The 24918-nt window shown below is 42.4% G+C and overlaps 1 protein-coding gene across 7 annotated transcripts in view; it reads left to right on the top strand.

The window, feature by feature from the left end:
- LOC110508931 (CMP-N-acetylneuraminate-beta-1,4-galactoside alpha-2,3-sialyltransferase) overlaps positions 1-24918 on the top strand; it is a 77088-nt gene that overhangs the window by 40380 nt on the left and 11790 nt on the right. For all 7 annotated transcript variants that reach the window (XM_021589851.2, XM_021589848.2, XM_021589852.2 and 4 more), the window contains 3 exons: positions 2519-2582; positions 4291-4386; positions 6409-6595. In XM_021589851.2, coding sequence (XP_021445526.1) covers positions 2519-2582; positions 4291-4386; positions 6409-6595 — 347 coding nt within the window. The remainder of the gene's footprint in view (positions 1-2518; positions 2583-4290; positions 4387-6408; positions 6596-24918) is intronic.

The following is a 24918-nucleotide window of genomic DNA, read 5'->3' on the forward strand; positions in this document are numbered from 1 at the left end:
AGCCATGCAATCTCATAGACAAACGTTGGCAGTAGAATGGCCTTACTGAAGAGCTCAGTTACTTTCAACTTGGTACCGTCATGTTGAAAGTAATGCCAGATTTGTCATAGGATGCCACCTTTCTAACAAGTCAGTTCGTCAAATTTCTGCCCCGCTAGAGCTGCCCCAGTCAAATGTAAGTGCTGTTATTGTGAAAGTGAAACGTCTAGGAGCAACAATGGCTCAGCCACCAAGTGGTAGGCCACGCAGCCTCGCAGACAGGACCACCGAGTGTTGAAGCGCACAGCATGTAAAAATAATCTCTTCTCGGTTGCAACACTCACTACTGAGGTCCAAACTGCCTCTGGAATCAATGTCAGCACAAGAGCTGTCCGTCTGGAACTTCATGAAATGGGTTTCCATGGCAGAGCAGTCGCACACAAGCCTATGATCACCATGCTCAATGCTAATCGTCGGCTGGAGGGGTGTACAGCTTGCCTCCATTGTTCTCTGGAGTGATGAATCATGCTTCACCATCTGGCAGTCCAACGGTTTGGCGGATGCCTGGAGAACGCTACCTGCCCCAATGCATAGTGCCAATTGTAAAGTTTGGTAGTGGAGGAATAATGGTCTGGGGATGTTTTTCATGGCTCAGGCTAGGCCAGTGAAGGGAAATCTTAATGCTACAGCATACAATGATATTCTAGACAATTCTGTGCTTCCAACTTTATGGCAACAGTTTGGGGACGGCCCTTTCCTGTTTCAGCATGGCAATGCCCCCGTGCACAAAGTGAGGTCCATACAGAAATAGTTTAAGATCAGTGTTGAAGAACTTGACTGGCCTGCACAGAACAATGACTTCATCCCCACCGAACACCTTTGGGATGAATTGGAACGCCGAATGAGACATGTGACGACCTCATTAATGCTCTTGTGGTTGAATCGAAGAAAGTCCCCGCAGCAATGTTCCAACATCGAGTGGAAAGCCTTCCCAGAAGAGTGGAGGCTGTTACATCATCAAGTGGGAGATCCACTCCATTTTAATGCCCATGATTTTGGAATGAGCTGTTTAACGAGCAGGTCTCCACATACTTTTGGTCATGAGTGATACTTTCAAATATTACTTTTTTGGACAAAAGATATACACTACCGGTATAAAGTTTTAAAACACCTACTCATTCAAGAGTTTTTATTTTTACTATTTTCTACATTGTAGAATAATAGTGAAGACATCAACACTACAAAATAACACACATGGAATCATGTAGTAACAAAGTGTTAAACAAAGATAGAAGCTGTTTTTCAGTCTCTCGGCCCCAGCTTTGATGCACCTGTACTGACCTCGCCTTCTGGATGATAGAGGGGTGAACAGGCAGTGGCTCGGGTGGTTGATGTCCTTGATGATCTTTTTGGCCTTCCTGTGACATCGGGTGTTGTAGGTGTCCTGGAGGGCGGGTAATTTGCCCCCGGTATTGCGTTGGGCAGACGACGCCACCCTCTGGAGAGCCTTGCGGTTGCACCAGGCGGTGATACAGCCGACAGGGTGCTTTCAATTGTGCATCCGTAAAGGGTTTTAGGTGATACTCACATTTCTTTAGCCTTCTGAGGTTGAAGAGGCTCTGTTGCGCCTTCTTCACCACACTGTGGGTGGTTTGTCATTTCAGTTTGTCAGTGATGTGTACAAAACTTGAAGCTTTCCACCTTCTCCACTGCAGTCCTGTATATAGGGGGGTGCACCCTCTGCCGTTTCCTGAAGTCCACGATCATCTCCTTTTGTTTTGTTGATGTTGAGTTAGCGGTTGTTTTCCAGGCACCACACTCCCAGATCCCTCACCTCCTTCCTGTAAACTGTCTTGTCATCGTTGGTTATCAAGCCTACTACTGTTGTGTCGTGTGCAAACTTGATGATTGAGTTGGAGGCGGTCCTCATGAGAGCCAGGTTTATCATAGCTCATGAAGCTGGTTGAGACAATGCCAAGAGTGTGCAAAGCTGTCATCAAGTCAAAGAATGGCTACTTTGAAGAATCTCAAATATATAAAATGTATTTTGATTGGTTAAACACTTTTTTAGTTACTACATGATTCTATATGTTATTTTATAGTTTTGATGTCTTTACTATTATTCTACCATGTAGAAAATAGTAAAAAAATACGTTTGACCAGTAGTGTAGATCTCCCAATAATCTGGCCATGGTAGATATATGACTAATATGAGAAGCAAAGAGCCAAGAGGTGCTAGTGGGCTGTGGGGGCGAAGACCAATATGTCTTACAATGTAAGAGTTCTGATATATGTCTTTTACAACGTTAGTCACCTGGCCTGTGGCTTATCCTTATCTGTAATTGAATAAATGTGGGGGATGTTCTCTTCTCCAGACCTCCAACTCTCCCAAGGACCACCTAGCCAGCCTTCTGGGAGTTGAAGTTCTCGACAGTTGTTTATTGAAGAGGAGCTATTAATCCTTTTCATTATTATTTTTGTCTGTGAACTAGCAATAATAATTCATTGTAGTTGATATCTAAACTCTTTTTTTTCCCAGAAACAATCATAGACATTATTCTAACTGCCACAAAGAACTATGGGCTGGGTCAAGACGTTGACAGGTAATTACCACAGGAACGAAGTAAAACTCTCTCACACACAAACGCAAAGTGTTGAAGTCGGAAGTTTACACCTTAGCCGTACACCTTAGCCAAATACATTTAAACTCAGTTTTTCACAATTCCTGACATTTAATCCTAGTAAACATTCCCTGTCTTTGGTCAGTTAGGATCACAACTTTATTTTAAGAATGTCAGAATAATAGTAGAGTGATTTATTTCAGCTTTTATTTCTTTCATCACATTCCCAGTGGGTCAGAAGTTTACATACGCTCAATTTGGTAGCATTGCCTTTAAATTGTTTAACTTGGGTCAAACATTTCGGGTAGCCTTCCACAAGCTTCCCACAATAAGTTGGGTGAATTTTTGGCCCATTCCTCCTGACAGAGCTGGTTTAACTGAGTCAGGTTTGTCGGCCTCCTTGCTTGCACACGCATTTTCAGTTCTGCCCACAAATTTTCTATGGGATTGAGGTCAGGGTTTTGTGATGGCCACTCCAATACCTTGACTTTGTTGTCCTTAAGCCATTTTGCCACAACTTTGGACATATGCTGGGGGTCATTGTCCATGTGGAAGACCCATTTGCGACCAACCTTTAACTTCCTGACTGATGTCTTGGGATGTTGCTTCAATATATCCACATAATTTTCCTACCTCATGATGCCATCTATTTTGTGAAGTGCACCAGTCCCTCCTGCAGCAAAACACCCCCACAACATGATGCTGCCACCCCTGTGCTTCACGGTTGGAATGGTGTTCTTGGGCTTGCAAGCACCCCCCTTTTTCCTCCAAAAATAACGATGGTCATTATGGGCAAACAGTTCTATTTTTGTCCCCATGTGCAGTTGCAAACCGTAGTCTGGCTTTTTTTATGGCGGTTTTGGAGCATAGGCTTCTTCCTTGCTGAGCAGCCTTTCAGGTTATGTCGATTATAGGACTCGTTTTACTGTGGATATAGATACTTTTGTACCCGTTTCCTCCGTAACATCTTCAGAAGGTCCTTTGCTGTTGTTCTGGGATTATTTGCACTTTTCGCACCGAAGTACGTTCATCTCTAGGAGACAGAACGCGTCTCCTTCCTGAGCGGTATGGCGGCTGCGTGGTCCCATGGTGTCTATACTTGCATACTATTGTTTGTACAGACGAACGTGGTACCTTCAGGCATTTGGAAATTGCTCCCAAGGATGAACCAGATTTGTGGAGGTGTACATTTTTTTCCTGAGGTCTTTGCTGATTTATTTTGAATTTCCCATGATGTCAAGCAAAGAGTCACTGAGTTTGAAGGTAGGCCTTGAAATACATCCACAGGTACACCTCCAATTGACTCAAATGATGTCAATTAGCCTATCAGAAGCTTTTTAAGCCATGACATAATTTTCTGGAATGTTCCAAGCTGTTTAACGGCACAGTCAACTTGGTGTATGTAAACTTCTGACCCACTGAGATTGTGATATAGTGAATTATAAGTGAAACAATCTGCCTGTAAACAATTGTTTGAAAAATGACTTGTGTCATGCATAAAGTAGATGTCCCAACCGACTTGCCAAAACGATAGTTTGTTAACAAGATATTTGTGGAGTGGTTGAAAAATGAGTTTTAATGACTCCAACCTAAGTGTGTAAACTTCTGACTTCAACTGTACATACTAGCACTTACACACATTCTTTCTCTTTTCAAACATTCTAACTGGCCAGACATTCTTCTCTTCCAGTTTAATTTGTAAAAGATGCATTATCGTGGGCAATGGTGGTATCCTGGCTAATAAGTCTCTGGGCTCCCGAATCGATGATTACGACATTGTGGTGAGGTGAGTCTTTACTAATGTAAGGGCAACGCGATGCCAGTTCCAGGGGGGAAAAATAATGAAGTCCTTGTTGTTGAAATTCTTACACAGGGACACTTGAAGTCAATCTTAAATCAATCATTGTTTGTCAGCACCTCAAAGCACCACACGTCAATGTATTTAATTTAATCTTTTAACTAGGCAAGTCCGTTAAGAACAAATTCTTATTTACAATTTTTTTTTTTTTTTTTTTTTTTTTTTTACCTTTATTTAACCAGGCAAGTCAGTTAAGAACAAATTCTTATTTTCAATGATGGCCTGGGAACAGTGGGTTAACTGCCTGTTCAGGGGCAGAACGACAGATTTGTACCTTGTCAGCTCGGGGGTTTGAACTCACAACCTTCCGGTTACTAGTCCAACGCTCTAACCACTAGGCTACCCTGCCGCCCCGGCAATGACGGCCTACTGGGGAACAGTGGGCTAACTGCCTTGTTCAGGGCCAGAACAACAGATTTTTTACCTTGTCAGCTCAGCGATTCGATCCAGTAACCTTTTCGTTTACTGGCCCAATGTTCTAACCACTAGGCTACCTGCCGCCCCAATCAATCAGGAGCTCTGCTTGGGCAGTCCCAGCAGTTGTCTTATGCCATGATGATCTGGATGAGACTTCTGTACATAATATAAGTTATATTTGTGATTTAGCTTAATTAATCATTACCATTTTGTTTCATTCATGTGACCAACCAATACTGGTTCATAACATGTGACAGACCAAAACCTCATAAAGCTTCTTCTCTTTAAGCTAAGACCTTGAAACAGAGATCTTTCGTTCTCAAAACAAGTCCTGACAAATTGCAGATACTGATGAGTGAGGATTCGTTCAGTCAGTCACTTGCGTGAACACAGAAATTGGTTATTAGATCAGTGCATGAATAGAAGACAGAAATTAGTTATAAGAAAAGCACAAACGTTAAAATTCCAAAAACACTGAATTTGATGTGATTTACATCCTGCTTATTGTCGATTCCTCCTGAACTCTGAAGCTTGTTAATGTTGATTGACTTAGGTTAGGGCTTAGATTGATATGAGTGTAAACCTACTGTTTTATCAGTACACCATGAAGGGTACTGGGCATTTGTTGGCAAGCCCAGTATCAGAAAGAAACTAAATAGAAGCTAAATGACCATTTCATTGTTTTGATTGGCAAAAATTATAGTCATATTTGAGAGGGAGTGAAACTAAATTCTCAAGTCCCCAGTCTTGTTATGATGTCAACACACAATGTATAGAGCCCCACAGTGGAGCTGTCATAATACCCATAAAACCTGCGGTCAAACAGGGAATGGTTCCAATCGTTTTTCCACCATTCATTTTTCCCATAGGGAATTTTGGAAACATTTCAAATCAGGGTTGTGTTTTGTGTATGCTTACCCTGGCGTGATGTTTTGAAAACCTTGTAAATCTCTCGGACAAGGTAACTTTAATATATTTGGCTCTATTTACGCTCAGATTCTAAAATGCTAATTAGCATCAAAGTAGACAACATTCAAGACTATGCTCCCGCACGGCATCTTTGCTGATGGGTATTGTGTCAATTTAAAACTATCAAGAGACAGTTCACGGAATTGTCAATTTAAAGAAATTTAGCCGACTTATTCATTACTAAATTTAGCTATTAGATAGTTAATCCAGAGATTCTTACCTTTGCCTTGATTTGGCAGTCTCGTCCAGGTCATCATGGCATTTGTAGTTCTTGATGATAGCCACATTAGCAGCTAATTAGCATTTCATTTTTGGGGGATAAATACAGGCAAATATATTGATAAAAGTCATGTTGTCCTAGAGAGATTTACATGGTTCTCAAAACGTCACGCCAGGGTAAGCCTACATGAAACACAGCCATTATTTTAAGTGTTTCTAAAATCCCCTATGGGAAAAAGGAATGGTAGAAAAAACGATTTTTGTTTGATTGCTAGGTTTTATGGGTATTATGACTCATACTGTGGTACTCTATTCGCCCACATAGCGCTTCTTCTCCAACCGCAGGTTGAACGAGGCTCCGGTGACTGGTTTCGGCAAGGACGTGGGCACCAAGACCACCATGCGTATTACCTACCCCGAGGGGGCCATCCAGAAGCCTGAGCGATACGAGAAGGACTCGCTCTTCGTCTTCTCTGCCTTCAAACCGCTGGACTTCAAGTGGCTCAGACAGATGGTCTTCAGAGAGAAGCTGGTGAGGCATAAGTCAAGGCTGACTGTTGTTACCTTTGCTCATTGGGACCACTAAGAAATCCATCACACACAGTTAGTTGGTCATGTTACTATGAGCTTGTGTGCATTTCCACTGCTCTGAAAGATGATCATTATTTATTCTGCATATTGTCCAGCCCCACCTCCTTTCTAGGTCTTCCATTGCTTCATAACATTGAGGCGACCACATACGCATGAATCCCACTGGATGTTTTGGCTAGTTTACGTGCTTTCTGTGGCACAGAGTGACTAGTTTCTTTTTTGTTAATGCCATTTTGGTCGTAAACAGACTGTCTTCTGTCGCAGTCACTTGCTCGTCCTGTGACATTTAATAGATGTGGTTGTGAATTCTCACAATGCTTTCCCATTTTATCATGAATATGGAAATCACTTTAAATTGTGGTTATATAGAAAAAAACTTTATGAATTTGTGTTTCTCTCTGCTTTTCATTCTGCCATGACATAATTTTTTTTGCCATTTTAAGGACCTTTTGACAAGCCACTGACTTCCATGCTTGAGTGACAGCCGGTGAATTGCCCTCTTAATCTATGGCTGGGTGACTGAATGGGTCTTTCCTTATCTCTGACAGGAAGGATGGCAGACATTTTAATGACTCTGAGAGAGGACACAATCTGTTATCACTGAAAGAGCTTGCACAAGCACTCTCGCTTGTCTGTAGTCACTCCACCGCAGTCAGGGTAGGGTATGCTCAATTCAAGGACATTCCCGATGGAGCAAAAACGGTGCCTGTCTTTAAACTTCAATCTTGGCTGGGTTGAGTTTCTCCATATAGTGGGCTTCCTGCTAATTTTCTACAGGGATTCTTCTTACAAATCTGGCAAGCCAGGGTCTTGGGAACCGACTTCCTATCCAGCACAGCTGTGTGACTTTCAGGGACCAGTGGCCAGCAGGAATTTTTACTGGGTGACATTTTTCAAAATACAAGCTTCTGGAGAGATGGAGGGAGTGAGAGAGGGGTTAGGAGGAGGGAGAGAAGAGGGGGTAAAATAAGGGTTAGAGTGAGGGGGGGTACTAGTAAGTGAGAAAGAGAGAAATAGTTGGCTGCTTGATAGCCCCTTAGCCCTTTGAATTGGGCAGATTTGTCTGGACTAATCAGCTGGTAAGTAGCGGGACAGTGGAAATGGCGGATGGAGATCATTGATCTGGCCTCTGGCTCCTGACAGATCAGCCTTTGATCTGCAGGGGAAGGAATAATTTTTCTCATGAAGTAAATTGCTGTTCAAAAGTACCAGCTCTTTTCCATGACAGCGTTTTAGCTGTGATGGTGCGCATGCACTGAACTCCTAGTCACACCAACTCACTATTTCACTGAATTCATAGTCACACCAGCTCACTATTTCGGGTTAACTTTTCCCCATGGAGCTCATTGTAATTAACTACGCAAATGTCTGAATTTTAGAAGCTGGACTTTTTTATTGAAACTGCGTAAATCACTGACAACCATAATAGGGCTCTGAGAACAACGTGAGGCATTATTTTATTTATTTAACTAAGCAAGTCAGTTAAGAACAGATTCTTATTTACAATGACAGCCTTCCAAAAGGCAAAAGGCCTCCTGCGGGGACAGGGGTTGCGATTTTAAAAATATAGGACAAAACACACACCACGATGAGAGACTTAAGACAACAGCATAGCATGGTAGCAACACCACATGGTAGCAGCACAACATGGTAGCAGCACAAAACATGGTACCCACATTATTGGGCACAGACAACGGCACAAAGGGAAAGAAGGTAGAGACAACAATATTACACTAGTTACCCAAGATAATTTGCTTTTAAGTGAATACTTTAAAGTATTTTTAGCGAAGGTATTGAAGCGTTTTAAATTGGTGCTGACTGCTGAGATGTTTTACTTGTAACTTTTACTTTTATTCTACTGACACACACAGACCGGGAACGCCGCAGTTGTACACCGTGTTGCCAGCGAGTCCACTTCAATACGTTCGTATGTAGTAAGTGTATCGAGGTTTGAAGTGTCTTTTTAAGTGTTTTGTCACTTGACAAATGAGGCCCATCATTGTGAATTCCTGCTGATGAAAAATGATCCTAGATTCTCTGTTCGCTCCTAGAGATGGATTAGTATTTTACACACGCACGCGCGCGCATGCACACATTCCAGTTATTGCCGCAACCAGTTTCTCAGCTTGTTAACTTTGGATGTTTTTTCTTTGACGGGTAAATAAAAAGGAATGACATTTAGATGTTCAACCAGACATTCAACTAATATCAGGTATTTACGTTCAATTCACCTGAGTAGAGACAGTATTTTCCTATGGGTGATTTGGGGGAAATGAGTCATGAAGATGCTTAACATGATATATTCTCAGTAAACAACCAGTTACCATGGTAACAGTGTAGGCAGTCATATCTGTTGACTGGAAACTGTTTAACTGTATCTGCTTTGTAGTTATTTTGGAAAACCTCATCAGAAGACAAGTAAATCCTGTTGACTGACTATTAGCGTAGCTTCATTGCTACCGAAGTAACTGCATAATAAGTGGCCTAAACTATTGCTGTGGAAATACATACGTATGTATGTATGTATGCACGTATGTGTGTGTATATATCACACACACACACACACGTTATGTCTTCAGGGACTGCGGCTAGCAAGCTTCATTATGCTGTCATGTTTTTAACCCCTCGCATTTTCACCTCTAATACCAGAGCATGAGCAACTGTACAAAGACCACGAGCTTTAGAAATATCATGTTTTTGGACTCCTGGTATACTGATCCCTACACACAGCGCCCTCCTGCCTTTATATTTAACTTTGAAGCGTTGCGCTGTGGGAGCTTTGATGTCCTTTGTGTGGCGTGGCCGCTGACAGGTGAAAGGAATGTGAGGCCCTTTCATGATGCCTATCTCTCACCAGCTTTGAAAGGGAAGGTTTCTCGTTGCTTCTTTAAGGTGGGTGGGAGGTAGTAATGCTAATTAAAGTGACTCCCCTGTCATGGCAGTCCCCTTCCCCTTTCTCATGGCGGAAGTGTTTGGATGAGTAACTGACTGAAACCTTGTTACTAAAAGACATCAGAGGTTGAAGAGTCGTAACCTTTATTGCCCAGAGGGATTTGGAAATGCCATAATAATTTGCAACGATGTTATTCAGTGAACTGTTATTTAGAGACGTCCCATGAGAAGTCAGGAAGTTTGACGTTGCAGTAAAACATTTAGTAAAGTGAATGAATTAAAATGAAAGGTGTTGAAAACACTACATAAAAAAAGTGTTTGGACACTTGCTCGTTGAACATCTCACTCTGAAATCTTGGGCATTAAATGGAGTTGGCTCCCCTTTTGCGCAGTTTGCACTGTTCTGTGAAGGGAGTAGTACACAGCGTTGTACCAGTTCTTCAGTTTCTTGACAATTTCTTGCATGAAATAGCCTTCATTTCTCAGAACAAGAATAGACTGACGAGTTTCAGAAGAAAGGTACTTGTTTCTGGCCATTTTGAGCCTGTAATTGAACCCACAATTGCTGATGCTCCAGATACTCAACTAGTCTTAAGGCCAGTTTAATTGCTTCTTTGGAAGCGCTCCTGAGCCCGTTGGAAGCGCTCCTGAGCCCGTTGGAAGCGCTCCTGAGCCCGTTGGAAGCGCTCCTGAGCCCGTTGGGGCGGCAGGTATCCTAGTGGTTAGAGCGTTGGACTTGTAACTGAAAGGTTGCAAGATCGAATCCCCAAGCTGACAAGGTAAAAATCTGTTGTTCTGCCCCTGAACAAGGCAGTTATCCCACTTCCTAGGCCGTCATTGAAAATAAGAATTTGTACTTATCTGACTTGCCTAGTTAAATAAAGGTTGAAAAAAAAAAAGCCCAACACCTATCGCTTACAGTACACCTACGGTGTAGCTGTGCCCTCCAGACCTTCAGAACACACAAGGAGTAGGGCTACTGGGACGGGGTATGGGGGTTGTTTTTGGACAGGGAGGCAGCGTCCCTCTCCCTGCTTCTCTCTGGTTTGCTGTTACCCTGTCCAACTTGGACTGACTGTCTCGGCTGGCTGCTTGTGGCTGGGTGCAGGGTGAAGCGTGTTTGTTTTCATTTGCATAGGGGGGCCTTATGACTGCGTATGGTCTGCAGATGTGAACGCTCTCACTTGCTTGCCCTTCTCTCCCTTTCTTCCTTTTGCCTTTCCTCCTTCCCTCCCTCCCTCCCTTTCTTCCTTTTGCCTTCCCTCCCTCCCTTTCTTCCTTTTGCCTTCCCTCCCTCCCTTTCTTCTTTTTGCCTTCCCTCCCTCCCTTTCTTCCTTTTGCCTTTCCTCCTTCCCTCCCTCCCTTTCTTCCTTTTGCCTTCCCTCCCGCCCTTTCTTCCTTTTGCCTTTCCTCCTTCCCTCCCTCCCTTTCTTCCTTTTGCCTTCCCTCCCTCCCTTTCTTTCTTTTGCCTTTCCTCCTTCCCTCCCTCCCTTTCTTCCTTTTGCCTTCCCTCCCGCCCTTTCTTCCTTTTGCCTTTCCTCCTTCCTTCCTTCCCTCTCTCATTCTATACGTCAAGCAATGAGTTAACTAGAATACGTACCGTATAAAAAACGGCTAATTTCACTTTAACAGCGTGTTCCTGCTATTTATGAACTAAAATGCAAACAGGACGCCATATAGGCTAGACATCTCCAGGGTGTTCTATTCTGGGGCCGCCTTCATCCCATTGAGAAGAAAAACATAACTTGAGTGGCTTATCGTCAATTGCACATCTATGGAGGGAATGCACTTTGTTATATTGTGTTTGTGTACGTCCACCCTGCGCGTAGCACCTGCGGCAACTATTAGGCCTTTTTAATTATATTTTTATGAGCCCCATCTCTTTTCGGTCTTATGTTCCCCAAAAAAATGTTACACTGGAAAAAACTCAGAGCTTCAACATGGTATATCACACGCTGCAATTGGAGGAACAATGGGAAAGTAATGCTGCTTGGAAAGTTGATAAACTTGTAATCCCACTTTTGAGAAATGTTTTAGTTCAGTTTTTGCACTTCTTTGTTCACACCCTCTTAAGCCTTAGCCCCGCCCATTCTCTTTAAGGATTCACATGTGAAGCCATGTGCTAAACAGAGTGAGGTAGTGTAGTAAACAACCAAAGATTAAGACTAAAAGTGGTGAAAGTAGTCTACAATAAGGAAAAACTCCAGGTAAAAATACACTTTACAAAATAATGTAAGATCAGTAAAAGTTGTGTAAATCATGTTGGTGGTGAATTAAATAATCAAAATGTTTATGCTTTACATACCAAGTGTTGTCATGGATTCCTTATAGAGACACCACACCGCTGCGTTTGTCACATGAGATGGCAGCAGCTTTCCACCAAACGTTTTGTCCCGGGTGGCGTCCTGGTAATACTATTGCGTTATCCTCTGCACAATTATTGATGAAGTTCACAACTTGTTGCAAGTCTTCATGCTTCAGGTGTAACCTATGCTTGGTCCGGCTCTCTTTTTGATGGGAGGCATTAGACTGTTCTCCTTGTATGACTGTGTTCTGCTATTGCTGAAAGACAAATTATAGATACATATATTTTAGCATTATTAGACTAGGCTTACCCAGACACACTTGTCTAAATTGATGGGTCATGTGAAGGAGCGGCTCTAACCACCCACAAGCCACATCTAGCTAAGTGGATGATTCTCTACTGTCTATACCTGTTCACATGTTCATGAAATACAATAGATGGCCGTAATCACCCCTAGACACCTGGCTAAATTGATGGGTTATATAATCATCAGGCTATAACTAGCAATGCAAACGGCTTTCTGAGATTTGATTAATATTACTAAACTCAGCAAAAAAAGAAACGTCCCTTTTTCAGGACGAAGATAATTAATCAAAGAAAATTCGTAAAAATCCAAATAACTTTACAGATCTTCATTGTAAATGGTTTAAACACTGTTTCCCATGCATGTTCAATGAACCATAAACAATTAATGAACATGCACCTGTGGAACATTCGTTAGAACACTTAACGGCTTACAGACGGTAGGCAATTAAGATCATAGTTATGAAAACTTTGGACACTAAAGAGGTCTTTCTACTGACTCTGGAAAAACACCAAAAGTAAGATGCCCAGGGTCCTGCTCATCTGCGTGAACGTGTCTTAGGCATGCTGCAAGGAGGCATGAGGACTGCAGATGTGACCAGGGCAATAAATTGCAATGGGACGCCTAAGAGAGCGCTACAGGGAGACAGTACGGACAGTTGATCGTCCTCGCAGTGGCATACAGTGCCTTGCGAAAGAATTCGGCCCCCTTGAACTTTGCGACCTTTTGCCACATTTCAGGCTTCAAACAGAAAGATATAAAACTGTATTTTTTTGTGAAGAATCAACAACAAGTGGGACACAATCATGAAGTGGAATGACATTTATTGGATATTTCAAACTTTTTTAACAAATCAAAAACTGAAAAATTGGGCGTGCAAAATTATTCAGCCCCCTTAAGTGAATACTTTGTAGCGCCACCTTTTGCTGCGATTACAGCTGTAAGTCGCTTGGGGTATGTCTCTATCAGTTTTGCACATCGAGAGACTGAAATTTTTTCCCATTCCTCCTTGCAAAACAGCTCGAGCTCAGTGAGGTTGGATGGAGAGCATTTGTGAACAGCAGTTTTCAGTTCTTTCCACAGATTCTCGATTGGATTCAGGTCTGGACTTTGACTTGGCCATTCTAACACCTGGATATGTTTATTTTTTAACCATTCCATTGTAGATTTTGCTTTATGTTTTGGATCATTGTCTTGTTGGAAGACAAATCTCCGTCCCAGTCTCAGGTCTTTTGCAGACTCCATCAGGTTTTCTTCCAAAATGGTCCTGTATTTGGCTCCATCCATCTTCCCATCAATTTTAACCATCTTCCCTGTCCCTGCTGAAGAAAAGCAGGCCCAAACCATGATGCTGCCACCACCATGTTTGACAGTGGGGATGGTGTGTTCAGCTGTGTTGCATTTACGCCAAACATAACGTTTTGCATTGTTGCCAAAAAGTTCAATTTTGGTTTCATCTGACCAGAGCACCTTCTTCCACATGTTTGGTGTGTCTCCCAGGTGGCTTGTGGCAAACTTTAAACAACACTTTTTATGGATATCTTTAAGAAATGGCTTTCTTCTTGCCACTCTTCCATAAAGGCCAGATTTGTGCAATATACGACTGATTGTTGTCCTATGGACAGAGTCTCCCACCTCAGCTGTAGATCTCTGCAGTTCATCCAGAGTGATCATGGGCCTCTTGGCTGCATCTCTGATCAGTCTTCTCCTTGTATGAGCTGAAAGTTTAGAGGGACGGCCAGGTCTTGGTAGATTTGCAGTGGTCTGATACTCCTTCCATTTCAATATTATCGCTTGCACAGTGCTCCTTGGGATGTTTAAAGCTTGGGAAATCTTTTTGTATCCAAATCCGGCTTTAAACTTCTTCACAACAGTATCTCGGACCTGCCTGGTGTGTTCCTTGTTCTTCATGATGCTCTCTGCGCTTTTAACGGACCTCTGAGACTATCACAGTGCAGGTGCATTTATACGGAGACTTGATTACACACAGGTGGATTGTATTTATCATCATTAGTCATTTAGGTCAACATTGGATCATTCAGAGATCCTCACTGAACTTCTGGAGAGTTTGCTGCACTGAAAGTAAAGGGGCTGAATAATTTTGCACACCCAATTTTTCAGTTTTTAATTTGTTAAAAAAGTTTGAAATATCCAATAAATGTCGTTCCACTTGATGATTGTGTCCCACTTGTTGTTGATTCTTCACAAAAAAATACAGTTTTATATCTTTATGTTTGAAGCCTGAAATGTGGCAAAAGGTCGCAAAGTTCAAGGGGGCTGAATACTTTCGCAATGCACTGTACCACGTGTAACAACACCTGCACAGGATTGGTACATCCGAAGGTACAGGATGGCAACAACTGCCTGAGTTACACCAGGAATGCACAATCCCTCCATCAGTGCTCAGACTGTCTGCAATAGGCTGAGAGAGGCTGGACTGAGGGCTTGTAGGCCTGTTGTAAGACAGTTCTTCACCAGACATCACCGGCAACAACGTCGCCTATGGGCACAAACCCATTGTCGCAGGACCAGACAGGACTGGCAAAAAGTGCTCGTCACTGACGAGTCGTGGTTTTGTCTCACCAGGGGTGAATGGTCGGATTCGGGTTTATCGTCGAAGCAATGAGCATTACACCGAGGCCTGTACTCTTGAGCGGGATCGATTTGGAGGTGGAGGGTCCATCATGGTCTGGGGCGGTGTGTCACAGCATCATCGGACCGAGCTTGTCGTATTGCAGGCAATCTCAACGCTGTGCGTTACAGGGAAGACATCCTCCTCCCTCATGCGGTACCCTTCCTGCATTCTCATCCTGACATGACCCTCCAGCTTGACAATGCCACCAGCCATACTGCTCGTTCTGTGTGTGATTTCAGTGTTCAGCCATAGCCAGCGAAGAGCCCAAATCTAAAACCCATTGAGTATGTCTGGGACCTGTTGGATTGGAGGGTGAGGTCTAGGGCCATTCCCCCCAGAAATGTCCGGGAACTTGCAGGTGCCTTGGTGGAAGAGTGAGGTAACATTTCACAGCAAGAACTGGCAAATCTGGTGCAGCACATGAGGAGATGCACTGCAGTACTTAATGCAGCTGGTGGCCACACCAGATACTGACTGTTACCTTTGATTTTGACTCCCCCTTTGTTCAAGGACACATTATTCCATTTGTCTTAGTCACATGTCTGTGGAACTTGTTCAGTTTGTCTTGTTGAATCTTGTTATGTTTATACAAATATTTACACGTTAAGTTTGCTGAAAAGAAACGCAGTTGACAGTTTTTTTTAAATTTGTTTACAAAGATCATACACTTAGTTGGCAAGCCAGCCAGCTAAACATTAGCTAGGTAGTATGCTTTAACTTGCAATGATAAAATTACAAATGTATAATTTCTGAAAATGTAGCTTGACTCTTACAGGTATACATGGATGAATGCTTCACTGACATGGTTGCTTTTAGTTTGAAGATGTAATCTGACGACGGGTGTTTCATACAACAGCCTTCTGTTTTCGATTGCCTCTGCATTTTCAATCAAACTTCAGAATGTTTTCATACTCCGCTTCCAGCGGGCATTCCACTGATTTCAAAACTCTCAACTTCTTCCGTGACAACACTGTCCCCATCACTGTCATCAGAAGACTCTACAATGTCGGGTTAAATTAAAATGTTTTTACTTAAGTCAGGGATTCCTTTTTCAGAGTCAGCATGGCATGATCGTCCTCCATCACAACTTTTTCCAACTAGTCTTTGTCAATACCACCTGTGAAATTTAGGGCAGCAATGTTGCTGAGAGCAGGAGCAACACTTTTGCAATTCTCTATGGCTATATCTTTCAAAAACTCATGGTAGCAAAGATTCTGAGCAGCTTATGTAATAGACAGAAGGTAGCGGGAAGGTTCCTGTCTTTTTCGTTTCTAAACCAACTAGGCTCGTAATTTAACATTTTTATTTGGATTTACAGATTACATAAATGTTTTATTAAGGGACATGACAGTTCACATGTTCAAGAATGCATTTTTTCAAATGAAATGCCTCTCGTGATGTCTGTCATATGCCCAGCTTTCTGTAACAGGTCACATGTTATCTGGGGGGGGGGGGGGGTGTGGGCTGTAGAGGCTGGAAGGGTTATCGCTGCGATTTACAAATCAGTCAGGAACATGCAGACCTTTTTGAGGAAATCTTCCATCCCCTCCAGTGTTTAGATGCTTATGTTCCGCCACCACTTTTTCCAGTGAGCGATTTCAAAATCTTGTTTGGGCTTTGTGCCTTTTTAGTCTTTTCAACACACCTGTCCTCAAACACCACTTTCATCAAGACTGTTGGTTGCCATCATTTTTTTCCACTCCGATTGATCTCCTGTTCTCTGTACATCTTATTCTCCCGGGTGTGTCATTGTCTTGCTCTAATCCTGCCCTTGACTCTCTCGTGTAGGTTTATCTTTTTCCTAGACGGAGCCACTTACCAGAGCCTCTGTAGTGCGCTCAGCAGTTGATTTATGAGGCAGTCGATGTTTTTCAAGTATTAGACTATTCCTGCAAATACAAAGTATCCAGACATTCCTAGTTAGTCTCTAGAAAAAAACACACTACTTGACATTTTGATATTTGTTCGGTCTCCTCAACACAATTTTCTAAAATGGGAGCATTTCTGGGAATGTATCCCCTCAGGGTCACTAGTGTTTACCATCCATACACACATTCTGTCTTCCACAGACAAACCTGTTATTAATCATGGGGGAAAAGTGTTTACCTTACCAAGACTTGCACCTGTTTTATGATTGTTGTTGGTAGTTAGAGTAGATATGAAGGGACTTTCTATTCATTTTTTTACTCAGATTTGTTAAACTAAGCAGTTTTTTTGTTTTTTTTGTGCATTGAGACTGTTGAAGAGGGAAGATTTTAGAGACTGAGTCATTGAGTAGGAGGCCAAGAAATTAAAGCTCAGACGCACTGGTAGGATTGTCAAACGTTTGCCTGCTGACAGTACTTAGCACCTCTGACTGCCGACACTGTTCAATCTCTTTTGTGTTCACACAGCAAAGACCTTAGAAGTAGTCAGCCAATCAACTTGTTAAAATACTCCAAGCCAGAAGGTGTCACTAGTGTTGTTTGGCAATGCATATCTGTGCGTATTGCTTATGGCCTAGATTTCAAGCTATCTGTGCTAATGTTGCTATTTTGTAGAAACCCTTGTTGATACAGTACTAGCCAGATGGTAACAGCTACAATGCCATCAGAAAATACCCCTTGACTTATTCCAGATTTTGTTGTTACAGCCAGAATTCAAGATTGATTAAATATTCCCATCTACACACAATACGTCTTGTGTATGTCTGTGTCAGCTTTGCACATCTTCCTTTCAGATTTTCTCAAGCTCTGTTAAATTAGATGCTGTTCACTGCCACTCCCCAATCTTAAAAACATTTTTTTTAATGTTTATTTTATATTTAACCTTTATTTAACTAGGCAAGTCAGTTATGAACAAATTCTTATTTCCAATGACGGCCTACCGGGGAACAGTTTTTAACTTCTTATGGCTTGGGGGCAGTATTTCGACGTCTGGATGAGAAGCGTGCCCAAAGTAAACTGCTTGTTTCTTCAGGCCCAGAAGCTAGGATATGCATATAATTGCTAAATTACGATAGAAAACACTAACATTTCTAAAACTGTTAAAATATTGTCTGAGTGTAACAGAACTGATATGGCAGGTGAAAACCTGAGGAAAATTCATCCAGGAAGTGAGATTTTTTGATCTGGGTATTTTCAATTGAATGCCTATAGAGTATCTAATGGGTTAGGACCCAGATTGCCATTCCTATGGCTTCCGCTAGATGTCAACAGTCTTTAGACATTTGTTTCAGGCTTGTTTTCTGAAAAATGAAGAATGAGACCTTTGTCAGTGGACTGAGGAAGAATGCAGAGCTGGTTTGTGCGCATGACCGATATTCGCACCGTTTTTTTTCCTTTCTATTGAATACGCTATTGTCCGGTTGAAATATTATTAATTATTTAGACAATTGACAACCTGAGGATTAATTCTAAACATTGTTTGATATCTTTCGACGAACTTTACCGGTACTATTAGGATGTATTCGTCTGCACGTTTTGACCTGCTTGGAGCCAGTGTATTACTGAACACAATGCTTGAACAAAACAGAGTTTTTGGGATATAAAGAGGGACTTTATCGAACAAAAGGAACATTTATTGTGTAGCTGGGACTTGTGACTGCAACCATATGAAGATCTTCAGAGGTAAGTTATTCATTTTATCGCTATTTCTGTCTTTTGTAATTCCTTTACTTGGTTGTAAAATGTTTTATGCCAATTCAGTGTTGCTTTAGCTGTATGCTTGGGGTCATTGTCCTGTTGGAATGTAAATCTTTCCCCCCAGTCTAAGGTCGCTTGCACTCTGGTTCTCATCAAGGATTTGCCTGTATTTGGCACCATTCATTGTTTCCTCTATCCTTACCAGTCTCCCAGTCCCTGCTGCTAAATAGCATCCCCATAGCAGGACGCTGCCACCACCATTCTTCACGGTAGAGAGGGTGTTAGACAGGTGATGAGCTGTGCCTGGTTTTCTCCAGACATAGCACTTTGCATTCAGGCCAAATAGTAGAATGTTTCTCATCAGACCACACAATCTTTTGCCTCATTATTTCAGTCTTTCATGTGCCTTTTTACAAATTCTAGGCATGCTGTCATGTGCCTTTTTCACAGGAGTGGTTTCCATCTGGCCACTTTCCCATAAAGCCCAGATTGGTGAAGTGCTGTAGAGACTGTCCTTCTGGCTGGTTCTCCCATCTCATCCAAGGAACTCTGTAGTTCTGTCAGAATGGTCATTGGGTTCTTGGTCACCTCCCTGACCAAGGTTCTTCTTGCCTGGTTACTCATTTTGCATAGAGCTGGCCGTCCGACCAGAGTCTGAGTAGTTCCATATTCTTTTCAATTTCCCAAACGATGGAGACCACTGTGGTGTTGGAAACTTTCAACACTCTAGAAATAGTATTTTATTCATTTATTTTACCCCTTCCCCAAATATACCTCATCACGATTCTCTCTCGGAGATCTACGGACAGTTCCTTGGACTTCATGGTACAGTTTCTGCTCTGACATGCACGGTCAACTGTGGGACCTTACACTGAGTATACAAAACAAATCTTCTATTTCCATGACGGACTGACCAGGTGAAAGCTATGATCCCTTATTGATGTCACTTGTTAAATCAGTGTAGATGAAGAGGAGATGGGTTAAAGAAGGATTTTTAAACCTTGAGACAAGGATTGTGTATGTGTGCCATTCAGGCGGTGAATGGACAAGACAAAATATTTACAGTGCCTTGCGAAAGTATTCGGCCCCCTTGAACTTTGCAACCTTTTGCCACATTTCCGGCTTCAAACATAAAGATATAAAACTGTATTTTTTTGTGAAGAATCAACAAGTGGGACACAATCATGAAGTGGAACGACATTTATTGGATATTTCAAACTTTTTTAACAAATCAAAAACTGAAAAATTGGGCGTGCAAAATTATTCAGCCCCTTTACTTTCAGTGCAGCAAACTCTCTCCAGAAGTTCAGTGAGGATCTCTGAATGATCCAATGTTGACCTAAATGACTAATGATGAAAAATACAATCCACCTGTGTGTAATCAAGTCTCCGTATAAATGCACCTGCACTGTGATAGTCTCAGAGGTCCGTTAAAAGCGCAGAGAGCATCATGAAGAACAAGGAACACACCAGGCAGGTCCGAGATACTGTTGTGAAGAAGTTTAAAGCCGGATTTGGATACAAAAAGATTTCCCAAGCTTTAAACATCCCAAGGAGCACTGTGCAATCGATAATATTGAAATGGAAGGAGTATCAGACCACTGCAAATCTACCAAGACCTGGCCGTCCCTCTAAACTTTCAGCTCATACAAGGAGAAGACTGATCAGAGATGCAGCCAAGAGGCCCATGATCACTCTGGATGATCTACAGCTGAGGTGGGAGACTCTGTCCATAGGACAACAATCAGTCGTATATTGCACAAATCTGGCCTTTATGGAAGAGTGGCAAGAAGAAAGTAATTTCTTAAAGATATCCATAAAAAGTGTTGTTTAAAGTTTGCCACAAGCCACCTGGGAGACACACCAAACATGTGGAAGAAGGTGCTCTGGTCAGATGAAACCAAAATGGAACTTTTTGGCAACAATGCAAAACGTTATGTTTGGCGTAAAAGCAACACAGCTCATCACCCTGAACACACCATCCCCACTGTCAAACATGGTGGTGGCAGCATCATGGTTTGGGCCTGCTTTTCTTCAGCAGGGACAGGGAAGATGGTTAAAATTGATGGGAAGATGGATGGAGCCAAATACAGGACCATTCTGGAAGAAAACCTGATGGAGTCTGCAAAAGACCTGAGACTGGGACGGAGATTTGTCTTCCAACAAGACAATGATCCAAAACATAAAGCAAAATCTACAATGGAATGGCCAAGTCAAATTCCAGACCTGAATCCAACCGAGAATCTGTGGAAAGAACTGAAAACTGCTGTTCACAAATGCTCTCCATCCAACCTCACTGAGCTCGAGCTGTTTTGCAAGGAGGAATGGGAAAAAATGTCAGTCTCTCGATGTGCAAAACTGATAGAGACATACCCCAAGCGACTTACAGCTGTAATCGCAGCAAAAGGTGGCACTACAAAGTATTAACTTAAGGGGGCTGAATAATTTTGCACGCCCAATTTTTCAGTTTTTGATTTGTTAAAAAAGTTTGAAATAGCCAATAAATGTCGTTCCACTTCATGATTGTGTCCCACTTGTTGTTGATTCTTCACAAAAAAATACAGTTTTATATCTTTATGTTTGAAGGCTGAAATGTGGCGAAAGGTCGCAAAGTTCAAGGGGGCCGAATACTTTCGCAAGGCACTGTAAATGCCTTTTGAACGGGTTATGGTAGTAGCTGCAAGGAGCCCACGTTTGTGTCAAGAACTGCAATGCTGCTGGGTTTTCCACGCTGTATCAAGAATGGTCCACCACCCAAAGGACATCCAGCCAACTTGACAACTGTGGGGAACCTGGAAAGGGGGTGCAACTCCATATTAGAAAGGTGTTCCTAATGTTTGGTATATTCAGTGTACACACTAAACACACACATGCATAATTGACGCCACACACGGTCACACTTCACATAGGCCCCTGCTACTCTGTTTATCTATCCTGATTGCTTAGTCACTTTCACCCATACCTACATTTGACATTTGAGTCATTTAGCAGAAGCTCTTATGCAGAGCGACTTACAGAAGCAGATAGGGTTTAGTGCCTTGCCCAAGGGCACATCGACTTAATAATAATAATAATAATATTTATTTATTTATTTTTTTCTTTTTTCCACCAAGTCCGCTCAGGGATTCGAACCAGCGACTTTTCAGTTACTAGCCCAACGTTCTTAACCTCTATGCTACCTGCCGCAATGTACATATTACCTCATACCCCTGCACATTGACTCGGTACCGACAATTTTATTGACAATTACATGAAGTTGATGCAAAGAGTCCATATTTGCAGTGTTGACCCTTATTTTTCAAGACCTCTGCAATCCGCACTGGCATGCTGTCAATTAACTTCTGGGCCACATCCTGACTGATGACTGACATTGTTCGTCACCAAACTGTTCCTAGATGGTTGGAAGAAGTTGCTCTCGGAGGATGTGTTGGTACCATTCTTTATTCATGGCTGTGTTCTTAGGCAAAATTGTGAGTGAGCCCATTCACTTGGCTGAGAAGCAACCCCACACATGAATGGTCTCAGGATACTTTACTGTTGGCATGACACAGGACTGATGGTAGCACTTACCTGGTCTTCTCCGGACAAGCTTTTTCCCGGATGCCCCAAACAATCGGAAAGTGGATTCATCAGAGAAAATGACTTTACCCCAGTCCTCAGCAGTCCAATCCATGTACCTTTTGCAGAATATCAGTCTGACCCTGATGTTTTTCCTGAAGAGAAGTGGCTTCTTTGCTGCCCTTCTTGACACCAGGCCATCCTCAAAGTCCTTTTTGTGCAAAGCAATGATGACGGCACGTGTTTCCTTGCAGGTAACCATGGTTGACAGAGGAAGAACAATGATTCCAAGCACCACCCTCCTTTTGAAGCTTCTAGTCTGTTATTCGAACTCAATCAACATGACAGAGTGATCTCCAGCCTTGTCCTCGTCAACACTCACACCTGTGTTAACAAGAGAATCGCTGACATGATGTCAGCTGGTCCTTTTGTGGCAGGGCTGAAATGCAGTGGAATTTTTGAGGGGGATTCAGTTCATTTGCATGGCAAAAAGAGACTTTGCAATTAATTGCATTTCATCTGATCACTCTTCATAACATTCTGGAGTATATGCAAATTGCCATCATACAAACAGGCAGCAGACTTTGTGAAAATGAATGTGTCATTCTCAACTTTTGGCCACGACTGTAGAGTCTCGTTATTTTATTGTTACTATTTCCTTTTTATTTTTGCAAATTTTTGGGGGGTTCTTTTTAGCTCTGCGTTGTTGGGAAAGTGCTCGTAAGTAAGCCTTTCACAGGAAATTCTACACTAGTTATATTCAGAGCATGTAACATACAATTTGATTAGATTTGAAAACGCAAAACCCTGTATGGGATTATTGCTGGAAAGGACAGAAGCTCATTTATTGTACTGTCAGAAGATGGCAGAGTGTGTAGAACAGAGACAAAAGGGAAAAACACATCTGAACCGCACCCACAAAGAATTTCAGGATAACGACGAGGTGAGGCTGCTATTATTTTATTTTTGGAATTCAGTCAGGATTAGTCTCCTGGTATCATATGAACACATAAGACATGGACATTTTTTGAATTTAAGGAGATTTGTGCTAAAATTGCTAACTTTTCTCCACTCAATGACATAATGTGTGAAATTGCAGAGATTGTGCTTTTAAACTGCACATTTCTCTCCGTCAACAAGTGGTGTCGCATGGGCTGTGAGATGAGGGTTTGTTACTACGCCAATCATTTAAAAAAACATTTTTTTATCTTTATTTAACTAGGCAAGTCAGTTAAAAAAAAAAAAATATTTACAATGACTGCCTAGGAACAGTGGGTTGACTGCTTTGTTCAGGACCAGAACAACAGATTCTTAGCTTGTCTGCTCGGGGATTTGATCTAGCAACCTTTGGGTTACTGGCCCAACACTAACCACTAGGCTACCTGCCGCCCCAATGACTGACTATATATCCATCCGGACCTTTGCCACCTAGGAAATTTGTGCGTCTCGACCATCTAAAATAGTACTTGGGTACCACTGCTGTAAACCTACAACTCATACACTACATGGCCAAAAGTATCTGGACACCCCTTCAAATTAGTTGCTTTGGCTATTTCAACCACACCTGTTACTGACAGGTGTGTAAAATCTGGCACACACCCATGCAATCTCCATAGACAAACATTGGCAGTAGAATGGCCTGTACTGAAGGACTCTGACTTTCAATGTGGCACCGTCATAGGATGCCACCTTTCCAACAAGTCAGTTCGTGCACCAGTCAACTGTAATTGCTGTTATTGTGAAGTGGAATCGTCTAAGAGCAACCAACAATGGCTCATCTGCAAAGTGTTAGGCCACACAAGCTCACAGAACGAGACCGCCGAGTGGTTAAGCGTGTAGCGTTTTAAAAATCGTCTGTCCTCGGTTGCAACACTCCCTACCACGTTCCAAACTGCCTCTGGAAGCAACTTCAGCACAATATCTGTTCGTCTGGAGCTTCATGAAAGGGGTTTCCAAGGCCAAGCAGCCGCACACAAGCCTAAGATCACCATGCGCATGTGTCGGCTGGAGTGGTGTAAAGCTCGCCGCCATTGAGTTCTGGAGCAGTGAAAACTCCTTCTCTGGAGGGATGAATCATCATCTGGCATTCCGAAGGACAAATCTGGGTTTAGCGCATGCCAGGAGAACGCGAGCTGCCCGACTGCATAGTGCCAACTGTAAAGTTTGGTGGAGGAGGAATAATGGTCTGGGGCTGTTTTTCATGTTTTGGGCTAGACCCCTTAGTTCCAGTGAAGGCAAATCTTAATGCTACAGCATACAGTGACATTCTAGACAATTCTGTGCTTCCAACTTTGTGGAAACAGTTTGGGGAAGGATGTTTCCTGTTTCAGCATGACAATGCCCCTGTGCACAAAGTGAGGTCCTTACAGAAATGGTTTGTTGATCGGTGTGGAAGAACTTGACTGGCCTGCACAGAGCCCTGACCTCAACCCTATCGAACACTTTTGGGATGAATGGAACGCCATCTGCAAGCCAAGCTTAATCGCCCAACATCAGTGCCTGACCTCACTAATGCTCTTGTGGTTGAATGGAAGCATGTCTCCGCAGCAATGTTCCAACATCTAGTGGAAAGACTTCCCAGAAGAGTGGAGGCTGTTATAGCTGCAAAGGGGGGACCAACTCCATATTAATGCCCATGATTTTGGAATGAATGTTCGACGAGCAGGTGTAGATCATTGTAGTGTAAATCGTTCCTAGCCTCCTATGCCTCCCTACATTCTGTCCCTAACACTTAAAACAAAAAACTGAAACTAAATAAAAAAATGTTTTAACTGAAACTGAATAGACACTAGTGAATCAAGTCTGAAAACGAACTGAAACTGAATATCAAATAAAAATCTGAAAACAAATAGAAAATCACAACTATAATAACCTTGGACCCAAAAGTTGTCTGCTTTTTGCCATGGAAATAGTTTTGCAATTACAAACACCACAATGTGGAAGAGGA

This window comes from Oncorhynchus mykiss, chromosome 28 (genome assembly GCF_013265735.2).
Source record: "Oncorhynchus mykiss isolate Arlee chromosome 28, USDA_OmykA_1.1, whole genome shotgun sequence".
Classification (NCBI taxonomy): domain Eukaryota; kingdom Metazoa; phylum Chordata; class Actinopteri; order Salmoniformes; family Salmonidae; genus Oncorhynchus; species Oncorhynchus mykiss.